The 21,509-nt window shown below is 50.6% G+C and overlaps 2 protein-coding genes across 3 annotated transcripts; one reads left to right on the forward strand and one right to left on the reverse strand.

Moving 5' to 3' along the window:
* SUMF2 (sulfatase modifying factor 2) lies at window positions 1,045-11,973 on the forward strand. 2 transcript variants are annotated; one of them, XM_018040603.1, is made up of 9 exons: window positions 1,045-1,188; window positions 3,073-3,232; window positions 6,119-6,233; window positions 6,897-6,941; window positions 7,316-7,466; window positions 8,336-8,391; window positions 9,251-9,335; window positions 9,510-9,654; window positions 11,061-11,973. In XM_018040603.1, exons 1-9 carry the CDS (start codon window positions 1,122-1,124, stop codon window positions 11,143-11,145), a joined length of 909 nt encoding a protein of 302 aa, XP_017896092.1. In that variant the 5' UTR covers window positions 1,045-1,121; the 3' UTR covers window positions 11,146-11,973. The 2 variants fall into 2 exon arrangements, with proteins under 2 accessions (XP_017896092.1, XP_017896093.1); XM_018040604.1 differs by having other exon boundaries at window positions 3,076-3,232.
* On the reverse strand, window positions 11,628-20,757 carry PHKG1 (phosphorylase kinase catalytic subunit gamma 1). Its single transcript, XM_018040602.1, has 10 exons — window positions 20,395-20,757; window positions 17,826-17,915; window positions 16,890-17,068; window positions 16,405-16,459; window positions 14,354-14,419; window positions 13,916-14,079; window positions 13,441-13,531; window positions 13,146-13,299; window positions 12,877-13,002; window positions 11,628-12,549 (listed from the first exon to the last, which is right to left on the reverse strand). Exons 2-10 carry the CDS (start codon window positions 17,906-17,908, stop codon window positions 12,304-12,306), a joined length of 1,164 nt encoding a protein of 387 aa, XP_017896091.1. The 5' UTR covers window positions 17,909-17,915; window positions 20,395-20,757; the 3' UTR covers window positions 11,628-12,303.

Below are 21,509 nucleotides of genomic sequence, written 5' to 3' on the forward strand. Positions count from 1 at the left end.
CTCAGTCTGACTCTGTGACCCCATGAATCGCTGCATGCCAGGCCTCCCTGTCCGTCACCATCTCCTGGAGTTCACTCAGACTCAGGTCCATCGAGTCAGTGATGCCATCCAGCCATCTCATCCTTTGTCGTCCCCTTCTCCTCCTGCCCCCAATCCTTCCCAGCATCAGAGTCTTCCAATGAGTCAACTCTTCTCATGAGGTGGCCAAAGTACTGGAGCTTCAGCTTTAGCGTCATTTCTTCCAAAGAAATCCCAGGGTTGATCTTCAGAATGGACTGGTTGGATCTCCTTGCAGTCCAAGGGACTCTCAAGAGTCCTTGCCAACACCACAGTTCAAAAGCATTAGGTCTTCGGCGCTCAGCCTTCTTCACAGTCCAACTCTCACATCGGTACATGACCACAGGAAAAACCATAGCCTTGATTAGACAGACCTTAGTTGGCAAAGTAACGTCTCTGCTTTTGACTATACTATCCAGGTTGGTCATCACTTTTCTTCCAAGGAGTAAGCGTCTTTCAATTTCATGGCTGCAGTCACCATCTGCAGTGATTTTGGAGCCCAAAAAAATAGTCTGACACTGTTTCCACTGTTTCCCCATCTATTTCCCATGAAGTGATGGGACCAGGTGCCATGATCTTCGTTTTCTGAATGTTGAGCTTTAAGCCAACTTTTTCGCTCTCCTTTCACTTCATAAAGAGGCTTTTGAGTTCCTCTTCACTTTCTGTCATAAGGGTGGTGTCATCTGCATATCTGAGGTGATTGATATTTCTCCTGGCAATCTTGATTCCAGCTTGTGTTTCTTCCAGTCCAGCGTTTCTCATGAGGTACTCTGCATATAAGTTAAATAAGCAAGGAGACAATATACAACTGTTAACATCAGATGGCCAAAACACTGGAGGTTCAGCTTCTAGACCTTAATCCTGAGGAAATAGCTTTTTCTTAATTAACCGGTTATAGAACACAACGTGGGCGGACTTATTTGTAGCTGGGTGGGCTCTCGTGGGCAATGCGCACGCGCGCGCAGGGCACGGCCGCGGACGTGAGGCTTGCGGGGCGCGTGCGCAGCAGAGCTGTTGGGTGGTGCTACTGCTGCGGCGGTGCTCACCGGGTTCGTGTTCCCGGCATGGGCATTTCGCTGTCTTCGCTGCTGACTGTGCTGTCGCTCTTCTCCGGCCGGTGGCTCGAACTAGGTCAGTGTGCTGGCCTGCCCGACTGTCCCAGGAGGCAGGAGGAAAAGGGTGGGGCGCTCGGCCACCGCGGCTGGCAGCGCCTACCTCCCAGGGGCGGCCAACTGGGCGAGGGGATTAACAGCTCATATCGTTGTATTTCACTTTTTTTTTTTTTACTTTTAATTTATTCTGGAATCTTTTGAGCATAAAAAAATTAATAAAACAAGCTTCTCCCGCCCGCCCCACCCCCACCCCCCACGTACCTGTTTCCCAGCTTAAACAGTTGCCAGTTTTAATCTGGCTTGTTTGGAACCCCTTCCATTTTTCCATTCCTCTGGGAGGTTTAGTTTGGAGTGAATTGAGGCACGATACAGTTTTATTCGTAATTATTTAGTTTGAATAGCCAAAAAGACAAGAAATCACACACACACACACACACGTATCACTAACTCTCCCACATAGAAAATTAACAATACTCCGTAATGTCATTAAACATCCAGTTAGTGTTCAAATTCATCTGCTCTGTTCTTAAATTATAGTTTACTTGTTGAATTAATGTCAAAATAAAATTCAAATATTATTCTTGTGTGTTGTTTCTTAGTTCTCTTTTAGTCTGAGAATTTCCTGCTTGCTCTCTTCCACCCTCCAGCCTCCCTTAAAGTTAATGAAATCATTAGTGTGTGTCAAAATGAGATCCAGAAAAGGGCCAAAGATAAGATTCTGGGGAACATGAAAACATGTGGACTCTGCTTTTAGGGAACTTACAGTACTTAGACATCTTTAGGTAAAAACACAACAAAGTAGTACATCAGTGGCCTTTAGGGTCTTGGTTTCTTCCTGTCAAATGAGGGAGTTGAAATAAAAATCCTTTTAATTCTATGATTTTTTTTTGAGGTATTCAAACAGCAAATATGAGAGAGTTCATTCGATTATTTGATGATAATTTTTGTGTACTTGTGCTAGGTGCCAGGTATAACCTGGGAAAACAGATGTAGTTCTTTTCTTTCTTAAGTAATGGAGAAGAGGCAAAGAAACAACATGAGCAGAAGAATGAGTGGAAAGTTGATAGATGTATTTAAGCCTATGCTGTTGTTTAGTCGCTAACTTTTGTCGGACTCTTGCGACTCCAGGGACTGTAGACTACCTGGCTCCTCTGTCCATGGAATTTCCCAGGCAAGTATTCTGTAGTGGGTTGCCATTTCCTTCTCCAGGGGATCTTCCCAACCCAAGGATCAAACCTGCATCTCCTGCATTGGCAGGCAGATTCTTAAAATGTTTAGATTTATCTCAGTGGAACAAAGGATTGTCATGTAGAGGGACAGAGAGGTAAAGAAAGAAAATAAATCATTTGTTGAAAACCTGCTAACTGCTAAGTCACTTTAGTCGTGTCCAACTCTGCAGCCCCACAGACGGCAGCCCACCAGGTTCCCCCGCCCGTCCCTGGGATTCTCCAGGCAAGAACACTGGAGTGGGTTGCCATTTCCTTCTCCAATGCATGAAAGTGAAAGTGAAGTCGCTCAGTCATGTCCAACTCTTAGCGACCCCATGGACTGCAGCCTACCAGGCTCCTCCGTCCATGGGATTTTCCAGGCAAGAGTACTGGAGTGGGGTGCCATTGCCTTCTCTGGTTGAAAACCTACCATGTGCTAAACATTTCACACATTTTAATATAGCCATGCATTTGAGTTAGTTAGATAATACCCCCTTTTTATAAATGAAGAAACTGAAATCCAGAAGTAATTTGCCCAAGGTCATTCAGCAAATTAAGTGACAGAATAAGAATTTAAAGCCAAATTTTTCAACCTCCAGATTTTTTCACTATAGCATTGAGTCTTATATGATCCAAATATTGCCACTTGTTTTATATATATTCATGTAATTAATGACCACTCTCTTTTTCCTCAGCAGGAAATGGGCAGACAACCAACATGGTCCAGCTACCAGGTGGGAGATTCCAGATGGGAACCAATTCACCAGACGGCAGAGATGGTGAAGGACCTGTCCGTGAGGTGACGGTAAAACCCTTTGCCATCGACATATTTCCTGTCACCAACAAAGACTTCAGGTACTCCCAGTGTTCTTCCAGGGGAAATAACTCCTGGAAGAGTTATTCTAATAATATTTCACAATATTTAAAAGATTAGCTTGTTCACTATCAGAATATGATCTTTACAAGTGTTATCTGCATTTTTCAGATGAGGAATCTGAAGTCCAAAGAGGTTTACCTCATTTTTCATTAGTGGCCAGTTGGGCCTGTAACTCAGATCCCCTGATTCTTGAGCCAGTGGATTGTCCCATGCACTGGGCATAGCGCTGAGAAATATGGGCAGAAGTCAGACACTCTTCAACAGGGGAGGAGAAATCGAGAGAAGGGTCATAATAGTTGAGAGTTCCTTAAATTCCCTTTATATTGGGTTGGCCAAAAAGTTTGGTTTTAAGTAAAAATGACATATTTTTCCGTTTCAACAAGGACGTTATTGAACTAACTGAACAAACTCTTGGCCAACCCATTATTAGTAAATGGAATTATTTCCAGAATCAAACATTTTCATTCCAGCTTAATCTAAGAATTAGATTGTCATGTTGAATGCCTCAATGTCCCCAAAGTGATACATTTTGGCTAGGCTAAAGTAGAAAATGATCCAGCATATGTCAGTAATTTACCTTCAAAGAGTGGAGGGAGGAGTATATAGAAAGGAGTGGGGAAGGAAGAGGAGAGGATGGGAAGATAAATAAAGCAAATGTGAAAAATGACTTAAATTTTACATTTGTGGATTTAAAAGTTTTCAAGATCAAAACTTGTTGGTGAAAATTGATTCAGGAGACTCAGGCTAAAATAAACATAAAGATTGTCAGTAAATTCCTCAGGCCTTCTAACTCATTGGTTCCACCTCTAGGGATTAGTCTTAAAGAATTAAGGTTGTTTAGCTAAAAAGGTGACTTTGTAAATAAATGTTAACAACTTAAGGATCACTTAAATATATTGTATCAATATAACAGAATACTTAGCAGCCTTAAGAAAACCTGTTGTCAAAAAGAGAGTTAAAAAGTGTTGTGAAGAAAGGTTACAAAATACTACACAAGATATGGCCCAGTTTTTTAAACTATGTGTATAGAATGTATATGCATTAAAAAGAACTGGAAGAAGCAATATTGCATGAGGTGATGGATTTTGCTCATGTTTTTGTGATTTCCAAATGAAAATAATGACGGGAAGAACCTATGAAAGCGATTTAAAAACCCTTGATTGGGGACATCAGTGGCAGTCTAGTGGTTAAGACTCTGTGCTTCCAAGGCAGGGCACTGGTTCAGTTCTTGGTCAGGGAACTGAGATTCTGCATGCTGCACAGTGTAGCCAAAATAAATAAATAAATAAATAAGAGATGTCATCTTAAAAAAAAAAAAAAACAAAACTTGGTTGTGGAGTGAAGAGAGAATATAGACAGTTGTATCTTGGTGTGATAATGGATGATTTTAGTTCTTTTCTTTTTACTTACCTATGTTTTCTCATTTTTCTATAATATGTTATATATGCTTTAAAAAAATATTTTTAAAAGGAAAGTTATTAAAATCAAAGGAGAAATCACTTCTGATCAGGCTCACACCACATCATGACAGCCATAAATTGCTAGCTAGATAGATGCATTCTTTTATGTTTCAAATGATGACCTTTTAGATGAAATATAATGTCACCCCCAGCAAGCCCCTAAACTTTGCTTAGAATCCATAATCTGTGTTTACCTCTCTGGTGAGAGTCTCAAACCATTCAGATGGTCAGAGGTCAGTAAGTAGCTATTGCTCCCAAATCCACCTCCTCCTCCATTCTCAATACCCCTTTGATGGGTGAACAGTGTCTTCTCATTATCAGAGGGCTGACACCAACCGGGTACTCTCAGTCCAGAGAAAACAATTTGTCTTATCCTGGAAATCTGCATGTTGAAATTGGCTCAGCCATACCAAACTATATGAAAATCCATTCTAAAATCTCAGTAAGTCATTAAAATAATTCATTTATTTATTTGGTGACATTGGGTCTTAGTTGCAGCACTTGGACTTTCTAGTTGTGGCTTTCAGGTTCAGTAGCTCCTTGGCATGCGGGATCTTAGTTTTCCAACCAGGGATCGAACCCACATCCCCTGCATTGCAAGGCAGATTCTTAACCGCTGGACCACAGGGAAGTCCCTCAGCAAGTCATTTTGATTTGGCTCAATTTCTCTCATCTGTCTGAGGGAGATAGTAAAACCTGTTCTCCCTTCTTCCCATGATTGATGTGAGATTCGGTATGTGATGAAGAGAGACCCACTCCCTGACCTTGAATCTTCTGAGCAGCTTTATTCATTATCTTCAAAAACTGGAGATAACCCAGATGACCTGCAGCTGGTGAATGGATAAATGAAATCTGGTCTATCCATCCAGTGAAATACTACTCACCAATAAAAAAGAACAAAAACTGCCCCCCCCCCCAAAAAAAGGGAACAAACTATTGACAATGTCAACAACACGGATGCTTCTTGGAAGCAGTATACTAAGTGAAAGAAGGCAGACCCCAAAACTACATTCTGCAGGATTCAGTTTATGTGAATTGATATTCTGGGAAAGGCAGAACTATAGAGACAAAAAACAGATCAGTGATTGAGGAGGCATCGGGGAATTTTGGGGGGCAGTTAATGGAACTGCTCTGTATCTTGGTTGTGACAATGACTATATGCTTTATCAAAACTCACAAAACTATACCCCAGAAAGTGTGAATTCTCCTGTTTGTGAACTGCACACACTGAAACAAATTTTAAAAGAAAATCTGCTCAGGCTCTCAGGTTAATTCCTTGTAGTTCCTGAGGACTCTATGATGTGTGACTAATAGGATAAGGGTGTATGAGGTTTGCTGGAGCAAGAGAGGGTGAGGGTGGAGCACAGAAGCCTGTCAGCTAAATTATGAAATCTCTCTTTTTAGGGAGTTTGTCAGGGAGAAAAAGTACCGCACAGAGGCTGAGGTGTTTGGGTGGAGCTTTGTCTTTGAGGACCTTGTCTCTGATGAGCTTAGAAACAAAGCAACCCAGAGAATGCAGGTAAGAGAACCCAGGCTTGCAGCTGGGTTCATGGGAGTGGGACCTGGACCGAGAACCCTATGAGGTCTAGGGGGTCACCTGGGCCACCGTAGAGAATCAAACCTGAGAACCAGAGGCAGGGAAGAAGCCAGAGAGACCCATCCTGGAAGAGTCAGATGAAGTTCACTCTGTGCTGAGGTCCGCATAGAGAGACCCTGTAAGATGCAAATAATCCACAGGGTTCAGGGTACTCCCTGGACCAGCCAGAGAACCCCTGGAGAAGCCTCCTTCTAATAAGGGTGGCTCAGTGGTAAAGAATCCGCCTGCCAACGCAGGAGATGAGGGTTTGATCCCTGATCCAGGAAGATCTAACATGCCAAGGAGTGACTAAGGCTGTGTGCCCCAACTACTGAAGCCCATGAGCCACGGTAAGAGAACCCACTGCAACAAGAAGCCTGCATAAGGCAACTAGAGAGTGGCCCCGCTCACCCTAGCTAGAGGAAAGCCCGCACAGCAGCAAACACCCCGCACAGCCATAAACAAATGAATAAGTAAAAGATCCCAGACACAGCCTCACTTGGACTACCGGAGTCTCAGCCTGAAGTCTCTGCCTCCTGGGTGTCCGTCAGGAAGGTGCCTCGCTGGGTCAGAGCACCTTGTAATTGCGCCCCTTCTTTTTCACAGTCTCTCCTCTGGTGGCTCCCCATGGAAAGGGCATTCTGGAGGCAGGTAAGGGTTGGTTCCTCTGTTTTCTTCCTTACCCCTGCTGACTCTCATTCTGGAAGCCTGGCTTCCCGTGATCCCTTGCGCATCTGGGAATACTGAGTTTTAAAGGATGATGGAGAAATTTCAGGGAAGCAGCCAAGCTGCCCCGTGTGCTCTGCACCGGTCCTTTTACCCTGGCCCATCCCCTTTGTCCCCTTTCTCCCTTTTGTCACTTGTAGTCCTTTCTGTCTCTGGACCTCTCCTCACTCACCAGGCTCTCTCTTCCTACTTCCTTGCTCCATCTAGTGGTAAAAGCTGAACTCAGGCACCCTAAGCCTAGCCTTCCTCAGACTTCCATGAGCTCCCAGAAGCTTGTCTCACTTCATCCTGGCTATTAGCCTGCAGGTCCTGGCTCTGGCATCCGAGAGAAACTGGAGTTCCCAGTGGTACACGTGAGCTGGAATGATGCCCGTGCCTACTGTGCTTGGCGGGGGAAACGGCTGCCCACTGAGGAAGAGTGGGAATTTGCTGCCCGAGGGGGCTTGAAGGGTATAGAGACGCCAGGGCGAGCTCCCTTGATTCTTTCTCTCCATCCTGCCTTGCATGGGGGCGGGGGAGGAGGGGCTTCAAAGGGTGGGACGGGCTCACACTCCCTGGAGTAGTGCTTCTTACATTTTGTCATGGATCAATTGTTACTGTTATTTCTAATCTGTCTCAAACCAGTACTTCCATAAAACACCATAAAAATTAATAGCTAGAAAATGGAATGAAAAAACAGACATACTTTTTTTTAGTTGTTGAAGATTCCACAGACATGTGCCATTTCAGATAAACACAATCAGAACCACATGGCATGAGGAAAAGAAAAGTATTGCCTGCACTGGATACCTTTTCCATAGCTGTGGAGGGATTAATGTGACAAACTGCTGTTTGTTCATAACTCAGTTATTTTTCAATCCTAACTAAACAAAAAGTTAGAGTGAAATGGCAATTCCCCGTGTTCACTGCCTCTGCACACTCTTTGAATGAGCATCAGCTATACACAGTCAGTATTATTAATGTGGTAAATGAGGTTGCTTGTCCATTGATCCAGTCTTAAGTCCAATGAACAAGTCTCTCAGTGCTTACCCTTGGTTTCTGTACTTACCCCAGCATGAGTGGATAACAGATAGTCTACAGAATGGCACTGGTGCAAACCACACCTAGGACTGTGCTGTCCAGGAACAGATCAGAAGTCAGGGGCTCTGAGTGCAGTTCTATGAGGGCAAGGGAAGGGTGAGATGTCAAAATGAGTCATCTTACTCTTCTTTCTTATCACCTCCTCTTCTTTTCCGTCCCCTCGCTCCTTCTGTGTCTTTCCCTTCTTCCCCAACCCTTTACCTCTCCCCTCCTCTGCTGTCTCCTTGCCCTCCTGGCAGGTCAGGTGTATCCCTGGGGAAACAAGTTCCAGCCAAACCGCACCAACCTGTGGCAGGTAAGACAAGTTCCTCGCCCTTATTCTTTTCTCAGGCTGTGGATTGAGACTTGCTGCAGCCTGGGCATGGCATTAGGCCATGGGATTCAGGGGCCTCCATGTTCTAACAGACTGGAAACCTGGTAAAGGGCAAAAGACAGTGTAGTGGGGCTGCGTGGTGAAGATGAGCATTGTGTGCTCAGGAGCACATCCCTGCCTGGGACGGTGGGGGAGTGACTGGACGGTGAACGTGCCATTTGAGCTGGTGGAACTGAAGCTTGCCAGGAGAAAAGTGGAGGAAACACCATGTGTGTCAGCAGTGGGAAAGGGTCCAGTGTGTCCAGAGACATGACAGACTCCAAGGGCTCATGCACAGAGCCACTACCCTCCAATCAAATGAATAAGTTGAACAAATGACCTCAGCAAACACTGGTTACTTGTTCCAGAATCTTGGTGGTAAAGAGCAGGAGGTGAGGAAGGCAGGGTCAGGGCAGGTAAGGGAGAGTGAAGCCTGTTGGTGGTGGAAGGGAAGGGGAAGGCACAAGGGAACACTGGTTCCTATAGGGAGAGGCGGGGTACAGAGTGGGGAGACGGGGCCTTTCCTCCGAAGACACATGGGGTTCATGCAGCTGAGGGAAGTCTCTGAGAGTGGAGAAGTGGGCGGGCTGGGCGGGTGTGGACACATGGGGAACCACACACTTCCTAATCCAGCCAGGAGGTCATGGTGGAGGACATGAGGCAGCTGGCTTGGGACCGCAGGTCACTGCCCCATGCCCTTCCCCTACCCCAGAGGGTGCCGCAAGATGGCCTTGGTTAAAACCCCTCTGGGCAAGTGGATGGTGAATCCTGTAGCCTAAACATCCCTTCCCGCCCACCCCAGGGAAAGTTCCCCAAGGGCGACAAGGCTGAGGATGGCTTCCACGGCGTCTCCCCCGTGAATGCCTTCCCCCCACAGAACGACTACGGTAAGACTGCACAGTGGGTTGCTGTCAGCGCTCACAGGTTGGCTGGCGGGATGATTCTGCCTGGTGGTCGAGGCAGGAGAAGCAGCGGTGGGAAGCAGTCGGTCCCCGGGCAGTTGGTCAGGGCAGGTGTGGGGGGCGTACCCAGCCAGGGCCTGAGCCACCGCTGTGCTGCAGGGCTCTATGACCTCATGGGCAACGTATGGGAGTGGACGGCGTCACAGTACCAGGCTGCCGACCAGGACATGCGTGTCCTCCGGGGGGCGTCCTGGATCGACACAGCCGACGGCTCTGCCAACCACCGGGCACGTGTCACCACCAGGTGAGGGGCTGGGTCCTGGCCTCCTGGAGCACAGGTGGCACTGGAGCTGCTGTGGGCGCTGCTTCCACCCCTCTCTCTCCACTGAGGGGTGTGGGTCCAGAAGAGAAGGCAAGCCAAGCTCACCAGGTAAAGCCAGGAGCCCGGTGCCTTTTCCTGCCAGCTCTCAGCACGGAGGGAGACTATGTCTGACGTCTTAATTATATGGGTTTCTCTTGTCTTCATAGCTAGGCATGCAGAGGGAGGGGACTGGAATGGCCACATCCATAGGTCATGGCGAGGGATCATTGAAATATTAACTTTTCTAACGAGGGCATGTAAAAAAAACATTTTCTGCCACCATTTTGTTTTACAATCAAGGAAAAATAGTCTCAGGGAGGTTCTGGGACCTGCTCATTTCATATGGATGATTAGTGATGGTCAGTGCTGGCCCCTGAATGGTAGAGTTCCCAGCTCCCAAGTTGCCTTCTAGGACTTTCTGCTTTGTCTGTAGATTTATTTTGATTAATCTCCCTGCAGCTCCTCCTGCTCCTGGGTTCCTTAAGGATGGTAGAGAGGCCATGTGGATTATCCTCACCTTTTTCTTTTTTTTTTTTAACGTTTATTTACTTGTTTGGCTGCATTGCATCAGGCAGGATCTTTCATTGTGACTCACAAACTCTCTAGTTGTGGCACCTGGGCTCAGTAGTTGCAGTGCACATTTACTTGCCCCGAGGAATGTGGGATCTTCATTCCCCGACCAGGAATCGAACCCCATTCCCTGCATTGCAAGGCGGATTTTTAACCACTGGGCCACCAGAGAAGTCTTTCCCCTTTAACCTTAGGACAAAGGAGTGGAGAAAGTATTGGTCTGGGGACCAGGAAATTGGGTTCGCTGCTGATTCCGCTGAAGCAGTAGTTGGCCTTGGGCAAGACATGTAAATCTTCCTGGTATCTGATTCTGGGGTCTGTGAGATGGTGAACAAAATCTACCCTCCAGAGCAGTAAGAGAAATAGCAAATGCGGGAATCCACGTGAAAGTTCTTTGAAAAGTGTGAGTACTGATTGACACTGTGATGTTCTCACTTGTTGCCAACAGGTTCTTTTTGGCTGAGTTATTAGTCTAAACTGCCAACAGTTGGAAGTTATTAGGCACGGCCTTCCCCGCCTTCCATGCAGTCTCAGGACCACCCTCGATTCCTCCACCCTGACCCAAGGTCCCTTCTTACCTCTCCCCACTCCCCAGGAATGGCATGCCCTCTAGACCTGCCCTCACGCCACTTTTCTTTCCAATCTGGGCCCTCCCCAGTCCCCAGCCCCCAAACTCCTCAGACCACAGCAGGCCCTGGGAGCTGGAGCAGGAGAGCTGGGTGAGGCCCAGGCCCCTTTCTCAGCAAATGTCCATTCTCTCTCCCCTTCTCTGGTGGCAGGATGGGCAACACTCCGGATTCCGCCTCAGACAACCTAGGCTTCCGCTGCGCTTCCAGTGCAGGCCGACCTCCCGGAGAGCTGTGAGTGGCCATGCAGAAACCAGAAGCGTGGCACCCAGGCCACTCCCCGGCCACATTCCAAACACAGCCAGACTCCGGATGACCTCCATCCCCTTCCCCATCCTCTGTGACAGGCACCTCTCCCCAGGGCAGGAAAGGACCCTGACCTCCACAGAGGGGTGACACTGTGTCTTGGAGAAGAGGCCCAACTTATTGATTGTGGCCAGGAGCTGGATGTTTCTCTTAGAGGTCAGATATTGACCATATAGGGGCTACATATTCAAACAGCTGGGTCACAGTGCTCAGAAAGGCAGTTTGTGAAAAAAATTTTCAATCTGCTCCTTCCCCTTTCATGATGTCTGACCCAGGGATCTGACATTATTCAAGGCAGAATCTCTCCCAACCCAGGAATCGAACCAGGGTCTCATGCATTGCAGGCGGATTCTTTACCAACTGAGCTCTCAGGGAATCCAGAATCTCCCCAGGCCTCTTTGTTTTGCCAGCAAGTTGCCATAGAAAGAAAATTATTCCTTTATTTGCCTTATTTGTGGGGTTTCACACATCTCCGAGGGAACCTGGTTTCCAGCATGTGAAATGCAGTTCCGTGGGCTCTTTAAAGCTCAGTGTCAGTCTTAAAAGGGTCTAGGAGAACCATGGATTTACCAGGTGAGACTGTGCACCATGGGAGTCACAGAATGAGTAGTACTCAGAAGAAACAGCAGATGATTCCCTTTCTATTGTTAATTATGCAAGGGCTCTATACACATGCCTCTATACACATCACCAGAGAAGAACCTGCTCCCATAGTGTCACTGGATATTGTGGGGTCAGTAAAAGTCGCCTGTGATTGTGATTCTCAGACTGTTCTCTTTCATCCTCACCCTGGGACCCTCTGGGCAGTGCACTGAGTGTGAATAACTCTGGGCCTCCCAGAGGAGAAGCGGAGATGGTAGTACACCTGGGCAGTGGAGCTTCCTAGAGGCTCCAGGTTCTAGACCACAGCTGGTCCCCCAGGCCGGGGGCCTGGCTCTGGCTGCACTGACCACCAAGTGATGCCCCTGAGAGGGGAGAGTGGCCCCAGTTCCTGGGGTGCTGGCCAGGGCCCTGCACACGCTCTCACCCCTTTTCGGTGGCGTCTGCACCATGCCTGATCCCCGCCCCACCTACTCTGCCCGCCCTTCCCTCAGAAGTCCTCCTCAACCAGGGAGAGGAGCACGGCCTTGGGCGTGTTCTCGAAGAGGGCCGCCCGGTTCTGCTGCTGCCCCTTCTTCACCCAGTGACCATAGATCCGGAAAGCGTAGGCGTCGATGAGTCGCCGCAGAGGCCGGAGGGCATAGGGGTCTCGAATGACGATCTCCCGGGTCACGGGCTTCACCCGGCGGTACTGGTAGTAGATGCGCACTGAAGCCAGCACCGTCAGGCAGATCACCTGCGGGGGCGGGGCCTGAGCACCGGGCCACGCCCCCCGGGCCCGTCTCCTCCCGCCCCGCGCAGGCGGACCCGAGCTCGGGTGCCTCCAAGCCTCGCGTGGCGTCGGTTGGGCGCGTCCTACCGTCACTGTCCCCAATTACCCCCATTCCCGCCCGACCCGCAAGAGCAGCAACAGAAGCCGGAAGAAACAGCTGGAACCATCACGGGGCTGGCTGGGAGGGGAAGGGCGGGTGCTCTGGAAACGCCGTGGTCGTAAGGAGTCCTTATGAAGGGCACTCGGGGCTTGGGTTTCAGGAGCCCTGAGTGGGAGGTGAGGCCGCAGTACCTTGAACTTGCCCCGGGGGCTGAAGTGACGCACTTCCTCCACCACGTACTGCTGGAAGAAGGGGTGCGCCAAGGCCTCTTCTGCCGAGCAGCGGTTCTGGGGGCTCACCACCAAGAAGCGGGAAACCTGAGAGAAACACGGCGGAACGGAGGACGTGTCAGGCCGGGGTCTCTCCCCCGGCAGGCTCCCCCCGACTCCGACACCGCACGCCGGGAACACTGGACTTGCCCCTCGCCTGAGCCCGGGAGCCAGCGTGTCCGGCCTCTCACCAAGTCCTTCACGGTGTCGGAGTAATCGTCCCATTCCGGTGAGCCAAACTGGTAGTTGCCACTCATGATCATTCTCAACATCAGCATCTGCTTGCGGTGCCAGAAGGGCGGGGAGCCGGCCAGCAGCGTGTACATGATGACCCCCGCGCTCCACCTGGCACCGGGGGAGCGGCGGAGGGAGGCAGGTGGGCGGGCTGTAGCGCCCACCCGTATTCCCCCTTCCCCAGCCTGGTGCTCCCAGTCAGGGGAGCACCCCTGTCCCTACGGGTCACCTCCCTCCTCCCAGCACACTCACATGTCCACCTCCTTCCCGTAGCCGGGGTGGTCATCGTTCATGGAGCACTCGATGATCTCAGGGGCCAGGTAACTGGGGGTCCCACAGACCTCTGCAGGGACAGTTTCCATCGGGGCAGGTCAGCAGAGGCACATGGAAGAGAAAGGCCCACAGAGAGTAGACGTGGAACTGAAGTGGTATGGCCGGACTGGGACTCTGAACACGGCCCCAGGCTCAGAGCCAAGGGCAGGCCAGGGTGCTGGCTCCTGTGGCCACCCGCTTGGCCTGTCAGTGGTTTGGTGATAGGAGCCAGCACTGGGTTAGAACACAGGCAGTGGGAACCTGGCTCAGCCCAGTCCTGGGAAGAGACAGCCAGCCTTGAAATGGTAGGAATTTTTATTCTTGGGGGGAAAAACATCCCAGGCAGTCCCTGTTCCCAGGAGAGCTGATGAGAGAGCCTGAGCCCCTGACACGGGCCAGGGCCATGTTACCGGACCTCGCAGCTTCTCTCCTGGCTCCAGCTGGCAGGAAAAGCCGAAGTCTGTAAGCTTGATGTTCATGTTATCGTCCAGGAGGATGTTCTCAGGCTTCAGATCCCGATGCACGATGTTGAGTCTGTGCAAGGTGGCGATCACCTCCAGCAGGGCTCTCATGATCTTCCTAGGATGGCATAGGCACATGTTACCCTCATCTGCTACTCTGCAGGGTCAGGTAACAGGCGGGGAGACTGAAGCCCACAGGCCAGCCCGACTGCAAGTGACAGAGGACTCCAGACAGGCGGGCCCACCTAGGCTGGGTCAAGGAAGGAGGGATACCGCCATAGCCCATGGTGCACACTCCCCAACCAGACCAGTGCACGCCGTACCGCCTCCATGACCTCCGTGCCTAAGATGGACTCGGACAGGAAGTAGGGAGGGGGCAAGTGGACCCTCACCTGGTCTCCTTCTCACTCAGGGTGACCTTCTCAGTGAGGTAGTCAAAGAGCTCCCCTCTCTTCATCCTGTGGGGACAGAGGATTTGTCACTGCATGGGCCAGCAGGTTACCCCCTCCTTACCCTATTTCCCTCCAGGGGCAAAGTGGCCCACTCCCCACGAAGGACCGCAATCTGCAGGGAGGAGCTGGGGAAGTGAGTGGAGAGGCTGTCTGGGAAGGTTGGAGTAAGAACAAGGGACACTGGAAGGGTGGGGTGGCACCATTGTGAGGGTCCCCCATGTGAGAGTGACAGCATGGACTGGGACCCATCAAAGCCAAAATCAGAGTCGGGGGAGGAGAAAGGGACCCTGAGTCACTGGCCCAAGGTCCCAGACCCAGATCAGAAGGACCAGAGTGTCCTGACTTTTTCCAGGAACAAATGGAAGCAGCAGCAGTACAAGTGATGGAGGAGCGCTTTTGTCTATTTTTGGATTTTTTAGGATTAAGAAGTGTGATTCCATCTTCCCGCTTGAGAGGATCTAGAAGGAGGTCTCTGCTGGAATAATCTAGTTATTCCCTGGAGGGCAACTTGAGGCAGCATTATAAATAACTTCCCGAGCAACTTCTTCAAAGGTTAGAGACATTTGAGCTGCCCCCAAGGGCTCTACAGGACTGAGCCACTGAGCAGAGCTGAGACAGCTGCAGCTGGGCAAGGCCAGAGGGGTCCGGCAGCCCACTCCAGTACTGTTGCCTGGAGAATCCCATGGACAGAGGAGCTTTTGGTGGGCTACAGTCCACGGGGTCGCAAAGAGTCGGACACGACTGAGTGACTTCACCTCACCTACCCACCCTTCAGGGAAAGCAGGGTCCAAGAGATTTTGGCCAGTATTGGAGGGAGACAAGAAAATCCTTGAATTTAGCTGGTGCAGCAGGGAAGGGAGTTCTGTTTGAGGAGCAGCCCACAAATTACAGATGTAAGCCTTGTTTCAGACATTATCGGTACCATGTTCTTAAAAAGCAATGTGTGCCTCCGGTTTTGATCACTTCAATTCCATTTTAAACACACTAGGAGAATTCACTAATGGCAGCAGCAGCAGCAGCAAAAAGATGTACCAGTAAACACTGGGACACTGCAAGGTCCATCAGCAGTCTCCTGCCTTCCTAGAGCTGGCAGTTTAATTATACACAAAGGCCAAATTAAATGGTGTCTCCATGAAAAAAAGTAACACTGTGCATGTTCTGTAGGGTGACAAAAAAAAAAGTTCCAATGACAAAAAATAAGTTCCAACAATACAAAATCTGCTTGAATAATTCTCTGAAGTAAATCTAGTCCCTAGATGACAAGGATCTTATCTCAATAGTCCTGTTGGTGCACAAGCAGAGGAATAGTGACATGTTTTTGACAGTGATAATGGTGATGATGACATTGATGATAATGTCAATCTTTGAACTTCATGCCAAATACAATCTCTACCGCCTGCCTCTCTCATGGGCCTCTTGCCCCAATACTGCCTCAGATCTTCCCTCTGCTGGGGGCTCCTTCTCTGGGTCTTGGCTGGACTCCATCTCACCCTTCATCCAGGTCTCTGCTTAGGTCCCTTCTGGAGAACATTCCCCACCCGCTCCCTCTGACCCTTGCTCAGCTCTGTGTGTCTGGATATGTGCATAACTCTGTGTGTGTTTCATGACTTGATTGCTTTCTCCTCACTCTCTGTGAAAACTAGCGCATGTAGGCTTGCATATCCTCAGTGTCTGGAATAAGCATTGCCTGGTGGCCCTGGTCATCAGCATGGTAGTTAGTAATGACTAGCATTTACATTGTGTCAGTCCCTGTATATTTATTACTCCTGCAAGACTGATGAGAAAGCTGATGTGGAAAGTAAATCATCCTGCCCAGAAGGGACCCAGGGTTCAAAACCTGGCAGCCTGACCCCAAGGGGCTGATCTGCCTAAAGCCTTTCTGTTCTTATTTGATGTCCACCATGTAGGGGGCTGGCTGCTGTCTCCAGGAAGCCCTGAATGGGGGGCCACAATAGAATTTTCTCAGTTAGGCCCCAGGCCTGGGTACTTACAGATCAAACACCAAGAAGAAGAAGGTGTTGGTCTCATAAGTGTCCTTCAGCTGTACTGAAATGGAAATGGCTCATCTCAGGAGCAGAGGAGCCCAGGCAGGGCAGTGGAGGTGCAGGGGCGAGGGGATTAAAGCCGCTGTGGGCTGACTCAGAAGCTGGAGGGGGTATCAGGTTTTAAAGGAAGCCTCCGCCTCCCCCTGGGAGAGGGGGCAGCCAGGGACTTTGAACTCCACATTCCCCCACCCACACCCCTGCCTGTCATCCCTTCTGTGGGGCTGAAAGAAGAGCCTTGGAGCTGAATCCTGGGAGCAGGAAGGTGGAGCTGGGAGCCCCAAGCCTCTGGGCACTGTGCTGCCGGAGCCCTGGGTTGCGGGAGACAGTCTGGGTGTTTCTGGCTGGCTGCACTGGGGCCACACTCCCCGGCCTGGGTTATCAGCGCAGAACAGGGGCAGAGCACCCTGCTGCGGCTCGGGGCCACCACTCACTGATGTTGGGGTGTCCCGACACCTTGCGCAGGATGTCCACCTCCTTCTGCGTGGCCTCTCGCAGCTCCTGCACCTCCTGGGAGCTGAAGCTGCCCCCGCCGGTGATGTCAATGATCTTCACAGCGTACTCCTGGCAGGTGGGCTTGTGGATGCAACGCCTGACGACGCTGCTCACTCCCCTGGGGGTGCAGAGGACAGATGGTCCTGGGGGCCCCTCACCCCAGGGCGAGGCCCACATTCAGGCCACAGTAGAAAGGTCCTGCCTTGTCCCCCAACTCCCTGTGAGCTTCGGGGCAGCAGTCGCCAACTTTGGGGCCCATTTTTGGCACCAGGGGCCAGTTTCATGAAAGACAGTTTTTTCACGGACCTGTGGGATGAGGGATGGTTTCGGGATGATTCAAGCGCATTACATTTATTGTCCATTTTATTTCTATTAGTATTGCATCAGCTCCACCTCAGAGCATCAGGCATTAGATCCTGGAGGTTAGGAACCCCTGCTTTGGGGGACAGAAGTTTGAAGAAGGCTTGGGGGGGGGCGGGGTGATTTGCCTGGAGCCAAAGAGGAAGAAGTCTGCTGTCAGGCCTCCTGGTTCCCGTCAGTGCTCTTTCTCAGCTCAGAGGAAGAAACCATACACTCCTAGGACCGCGAGCTGCATTCTAACGCCTGATCCCTGACCTTGGGCCAAGGCTGGGTTTGGATGTGCTGTCAACAACTCTGGGGTTGGGGGGTGGGGCTCCCTTTGCTGGGAGGGTCTCTGATCTGGGTGCCCTTATACCTGCTTCCTCCATCCCAAACCCCAAACTGAAGTTTTCTCCAAGTGGACAGTGCTTTGGGGATGAAGACGGTCAGGGCTCAGGGTCAAGGAGAGATTGCTCCTGCCCCTAGAGCCAGCCAGAAGCTCGGACTGCACTTCTTGGGGGAGGTCTGGGCCTTACCTGCCCAGGATCTCCTTGGGCTCATAGTTCTCGTAGAAGCTCTGTGCAGAATAGGAGTCTGGCAGTGACTTGTCCTGGGTCATGTCAGCTCTAAGAGGGGAACAGAGAGAAACTGTCAGCCTTCCTGACCTAGGGGATGTGGTCTGTGAGGTCTAAAACCATCTCTCCCTTAGCTTTGTATTTCCTGGCAGAGGGCTGACCTCTTGTGAATATTCAAAATAAATGCTTGTGAATTTTATAGATAGCCAATGGGAATGTGCTGTATAACAGAGGGAGCTCAACCTGGTGCTCTGTCAGCCTACAGGGGTGGGATGGGATGGGAGGTGGAAGGGAGGTTCAAGAAGGAAGGAACGTTAAGTATAGCTACGGCTGATTCATGTTAATACATGGCAGAAACCAACACAACACTGTAAAACAATTACCCTTCAATTAAAAATCAATAAATTTTAAAAAAATAAAATTTAAAAAACACTTGTGAATTTTAAGAAAGCTCTGGAAAGAGCCCAGCTTGCTTCTCCCCACTGTTGTAAACTTTTGTAACCCCAGGTGACCACGTGGCTCGCAAAATGTTCTCCTTGTTAGCTGTGGCTCCTCAGAAGGAGCAGCAGATGGTCAGCCAGGTCCAAGCCCAGGCTCGAGGCAGGAATCAGACCACTGGGCCCTAGGGTTAGCTCTGACAAGGCGAACACACCCCTGGGTTTAGGAAGAACCACCAACAAACTCTGCAAAGGACAAATTAAAGTGCCTTTTCTTTTCCTCTTGGAGGAGATGAAGCCAGTCCTGCTTTCCTTTGCCTGCCCTCTGCACTTGTGGAAAAGGTGAGAAACTTCACGGTTTCATCTTCAATATGGCGCCCCCATAATCTCACCTTATTGCTCCAGAAGTAACTGTCCTGCCAGGAAAACACCTCTCCTTCCAGGACAGGCTTCCTATGCTTCCCTGCTGCTTCCTCACTCCTTCCATCCTTACTCAGGACTTCTGTCGTCACTCTTCCTCCTGCTTTCTTCCTTCCTCTGTTCTCTTTCCTCCTTCCTATTTTTTTCCCTTCTTTTTTTAAAAAGTTTTTTTTTTGCCTGTATTGTTGTTTTATTTTGGGGGCTGCACCACTGGGCATGCAGGATCCTCGCTCCCCATCCCGGGATCAAACCCACACCCCCTGCACTGGAAGCTTGGCATCTTAACCACTGGACCACCAAGGAAGTCCCCTTTCCTCCATCTTTCTTTCATACTCTGAGAAGCACTGTGCCAGGTGCTCCGAGGGAGGCAGAGCTTGATGCGTGAGTCGTGGTCCCGGCCTCTGGTGTCCCTCATGGACATGTGCCCACTCCATCCAACTGTGATGGTCTCTGGGACTTCCCAACCACCCCTCCCGCTGGGCCCAGTGCAGGTGCTGCTCCATAGATGTAAGTCAGCAGCCGGAGGGATCCCTCTGGTCCAGATTCCTGCCCATAGGATGGTCCTGTCCTCAGCATGCCCTGGGCCCTACCTAACGATGACCAGTGAGCCCTGGGTGGCCCCGCTGCACCGTGAGCAGAGCGGAGCCAGGACACTCAGGCCTGGACCCACAGGAGCTGGCCAGCTTTGCTCCAGGAACGTGGAGGCCACTGGGCACTGAACTCCTTCCTCGCTCAGAGGATCTGAGGAATGGGGAAAATGCTGTACCGACCGGAAGAGGGGCAGAGAGAAAATGGGCACGAGCTTCTGCTCAGCACGGCCAAAGCTGCCTCTGGTCCCACTTCCATCTCGCATTCTGGGTCCAGGAAGGCCTGGCCTGATCAAGGGGCCAGTTTGCTGACTGGCGGCAGCCCGGGCTGCCTGGGGACAGGCTGGCTGTTCCAGGAAGCCTGGTGTCTTCACTGCTGGGTGCCTGGTTACCGGGGGAAGGACAAGAATAACAACAGTCTCCTCTGCCAGCGGCAGGCCTGGCGCTGCCTCCACTCCACCCTCGTCAGCAACCCTGGCTGAGCACAGGAGTGTCTGTTCCCCAGAAAAATTAGCCCAGTTCCTGGTGAGTCCTGTAAAGCTCCAAGGCGGGCATCTGTTCCCCTGCTCCCCACCTCTCAAAGCCGAGTAGGAGGTCTCTCCCTTCCCCCAGCCCTCCATGCACAGAGGGTGTAGCTGGACCCAGCCTGGCATGCCATCCCATCCAGGGGCCCCATTCCCTGGCACAACTAGCTCCACCGGAGTTCTGGGTGGGTGGTGAGGTCCATCTTGCCCCATCCCCTTGCTCTAGGCCTAACTTAGGGCCAGCTTCGTGCCTCTGTCCACCGTCCCCACCTGCATCCCCCAAGGTGCCTTTGGAAAGGGTTCCCAAATGCGAGGACGTAGCCCGGTCCTTTTTGGAACATAACATCTCTCCTCAAAACTGAGAGTCAGCAAACAGTCACAGGGATCTACTTTCTGTGGACAAATACCTTCAAAAGTCAATGCTGCCATTCTCCTGGGTTCGCCTACTGTCAGAAGTGGGGAGAAGTGGGCCTAGTGGGTTTGGGAGGGTTCTGTCTTCTCTACCCCACGACTTCTCCTGCTCCCCACCTGGCTTTTATCACTCACTGACCCAGCTACTCACCGCTATGTCCTCGCAGGCCCTGGAGTGAACGTGATGGGGATCCCAAAGGTCCCGGACCCGCCCAGGGAGAGGGGACAGCAGAGGACTGAAGTGTGTCCCGAGCAGATACTTGCGGCCCGAGTAGGGTATCTTGCTGTTCTTCCTGCTACTTGAGAACGGAAGGCTGATGTGCCAAAAATAAAGCACAACTGCAAAGCTGGGATGCTGGCCAAGGCTTGGCAGGCCAAGTTTCACCAGGGGCTGACCTCTGGTGGAGGGTGAAGGAAGTTCGGGCAGCCTGGGAGCAGGCAGGACAGCACGTGGTGATCAGCCGGTGACCAGTCTTCCCTCAGGAGCTCACTCAGCCTCCCGGCCTGTGGGAGAACAAAGCCAGCTTGCCAGAAATGCACTGGCTTCTCTGTGTGCTGAACGCCCTGGAGACACCCCTGTGCGCCCACCCTGCAGTCTGGCTGCCCGGGGGAGCCGCTCAGCTACAATTTGTGTGGCTGCCTGACCAAACGCAGACCTCAAAGTTTATCCCGGACTCCATCTCTGATCAGCCTCCAACATTTCATTCTCAACTCATTTTGTTTTCAGCCAGCAGTTCCTGATGAGTGAGAGGAGGTTCATGTGCCAGGAAAAAACACTTGGCCGCTAACCGTGGGCAGCTTTGGGCTCTTTGGGTGAGGGTCCTCATCAGTGTGATTCTAGCTTAAGAGGTTGACAGAATTGTATGCTGGCACAAAAAGGACACTTAAAAAGATATTTCAGAGAAATTAAGCTTTTTATATTTATTTTTTATTTATAATTTGTTTGGCTGTGTCGAGTCCTAGCTGCGGCTGGCAGGGTCTTTGATCTTCTTTGCCACTTCTTTGCATGAGGACTCTAGTTGGGGCATGTGTCTTCTACATCCCTGACTCAGGCCTTCTGCACTGGGAGTGTGAAGTCTTAGCCACCAGACCACCAGAGAAGTCCCAGTAGACACTTTTTTAATGCTCTCTCATTCCAAAGCTACCTGTTCTTCAAACCCCTAATTCTAATACACCAAATGAAGAAAGGGATAATACAGTGCTTCATACAGATGCTGAGCCTATAAAAACCCACTTAATGAGCATTTTACAATGTACTGCAAATGC

This window comes from Capra hircus, chromosome 25 (assembly GCF_001704415.2).
Source record: "Capra hircus breed San Clemente chromosome 25, ASM170441v1, whole genome shotgun sequence".
In the NCBI taxonomy this organism is placed as follows: Eukaryota; Metazoa; Chordata; class Mammalia; order Artiodactyla; family Bovidae; genus Capra; species Capra hircus.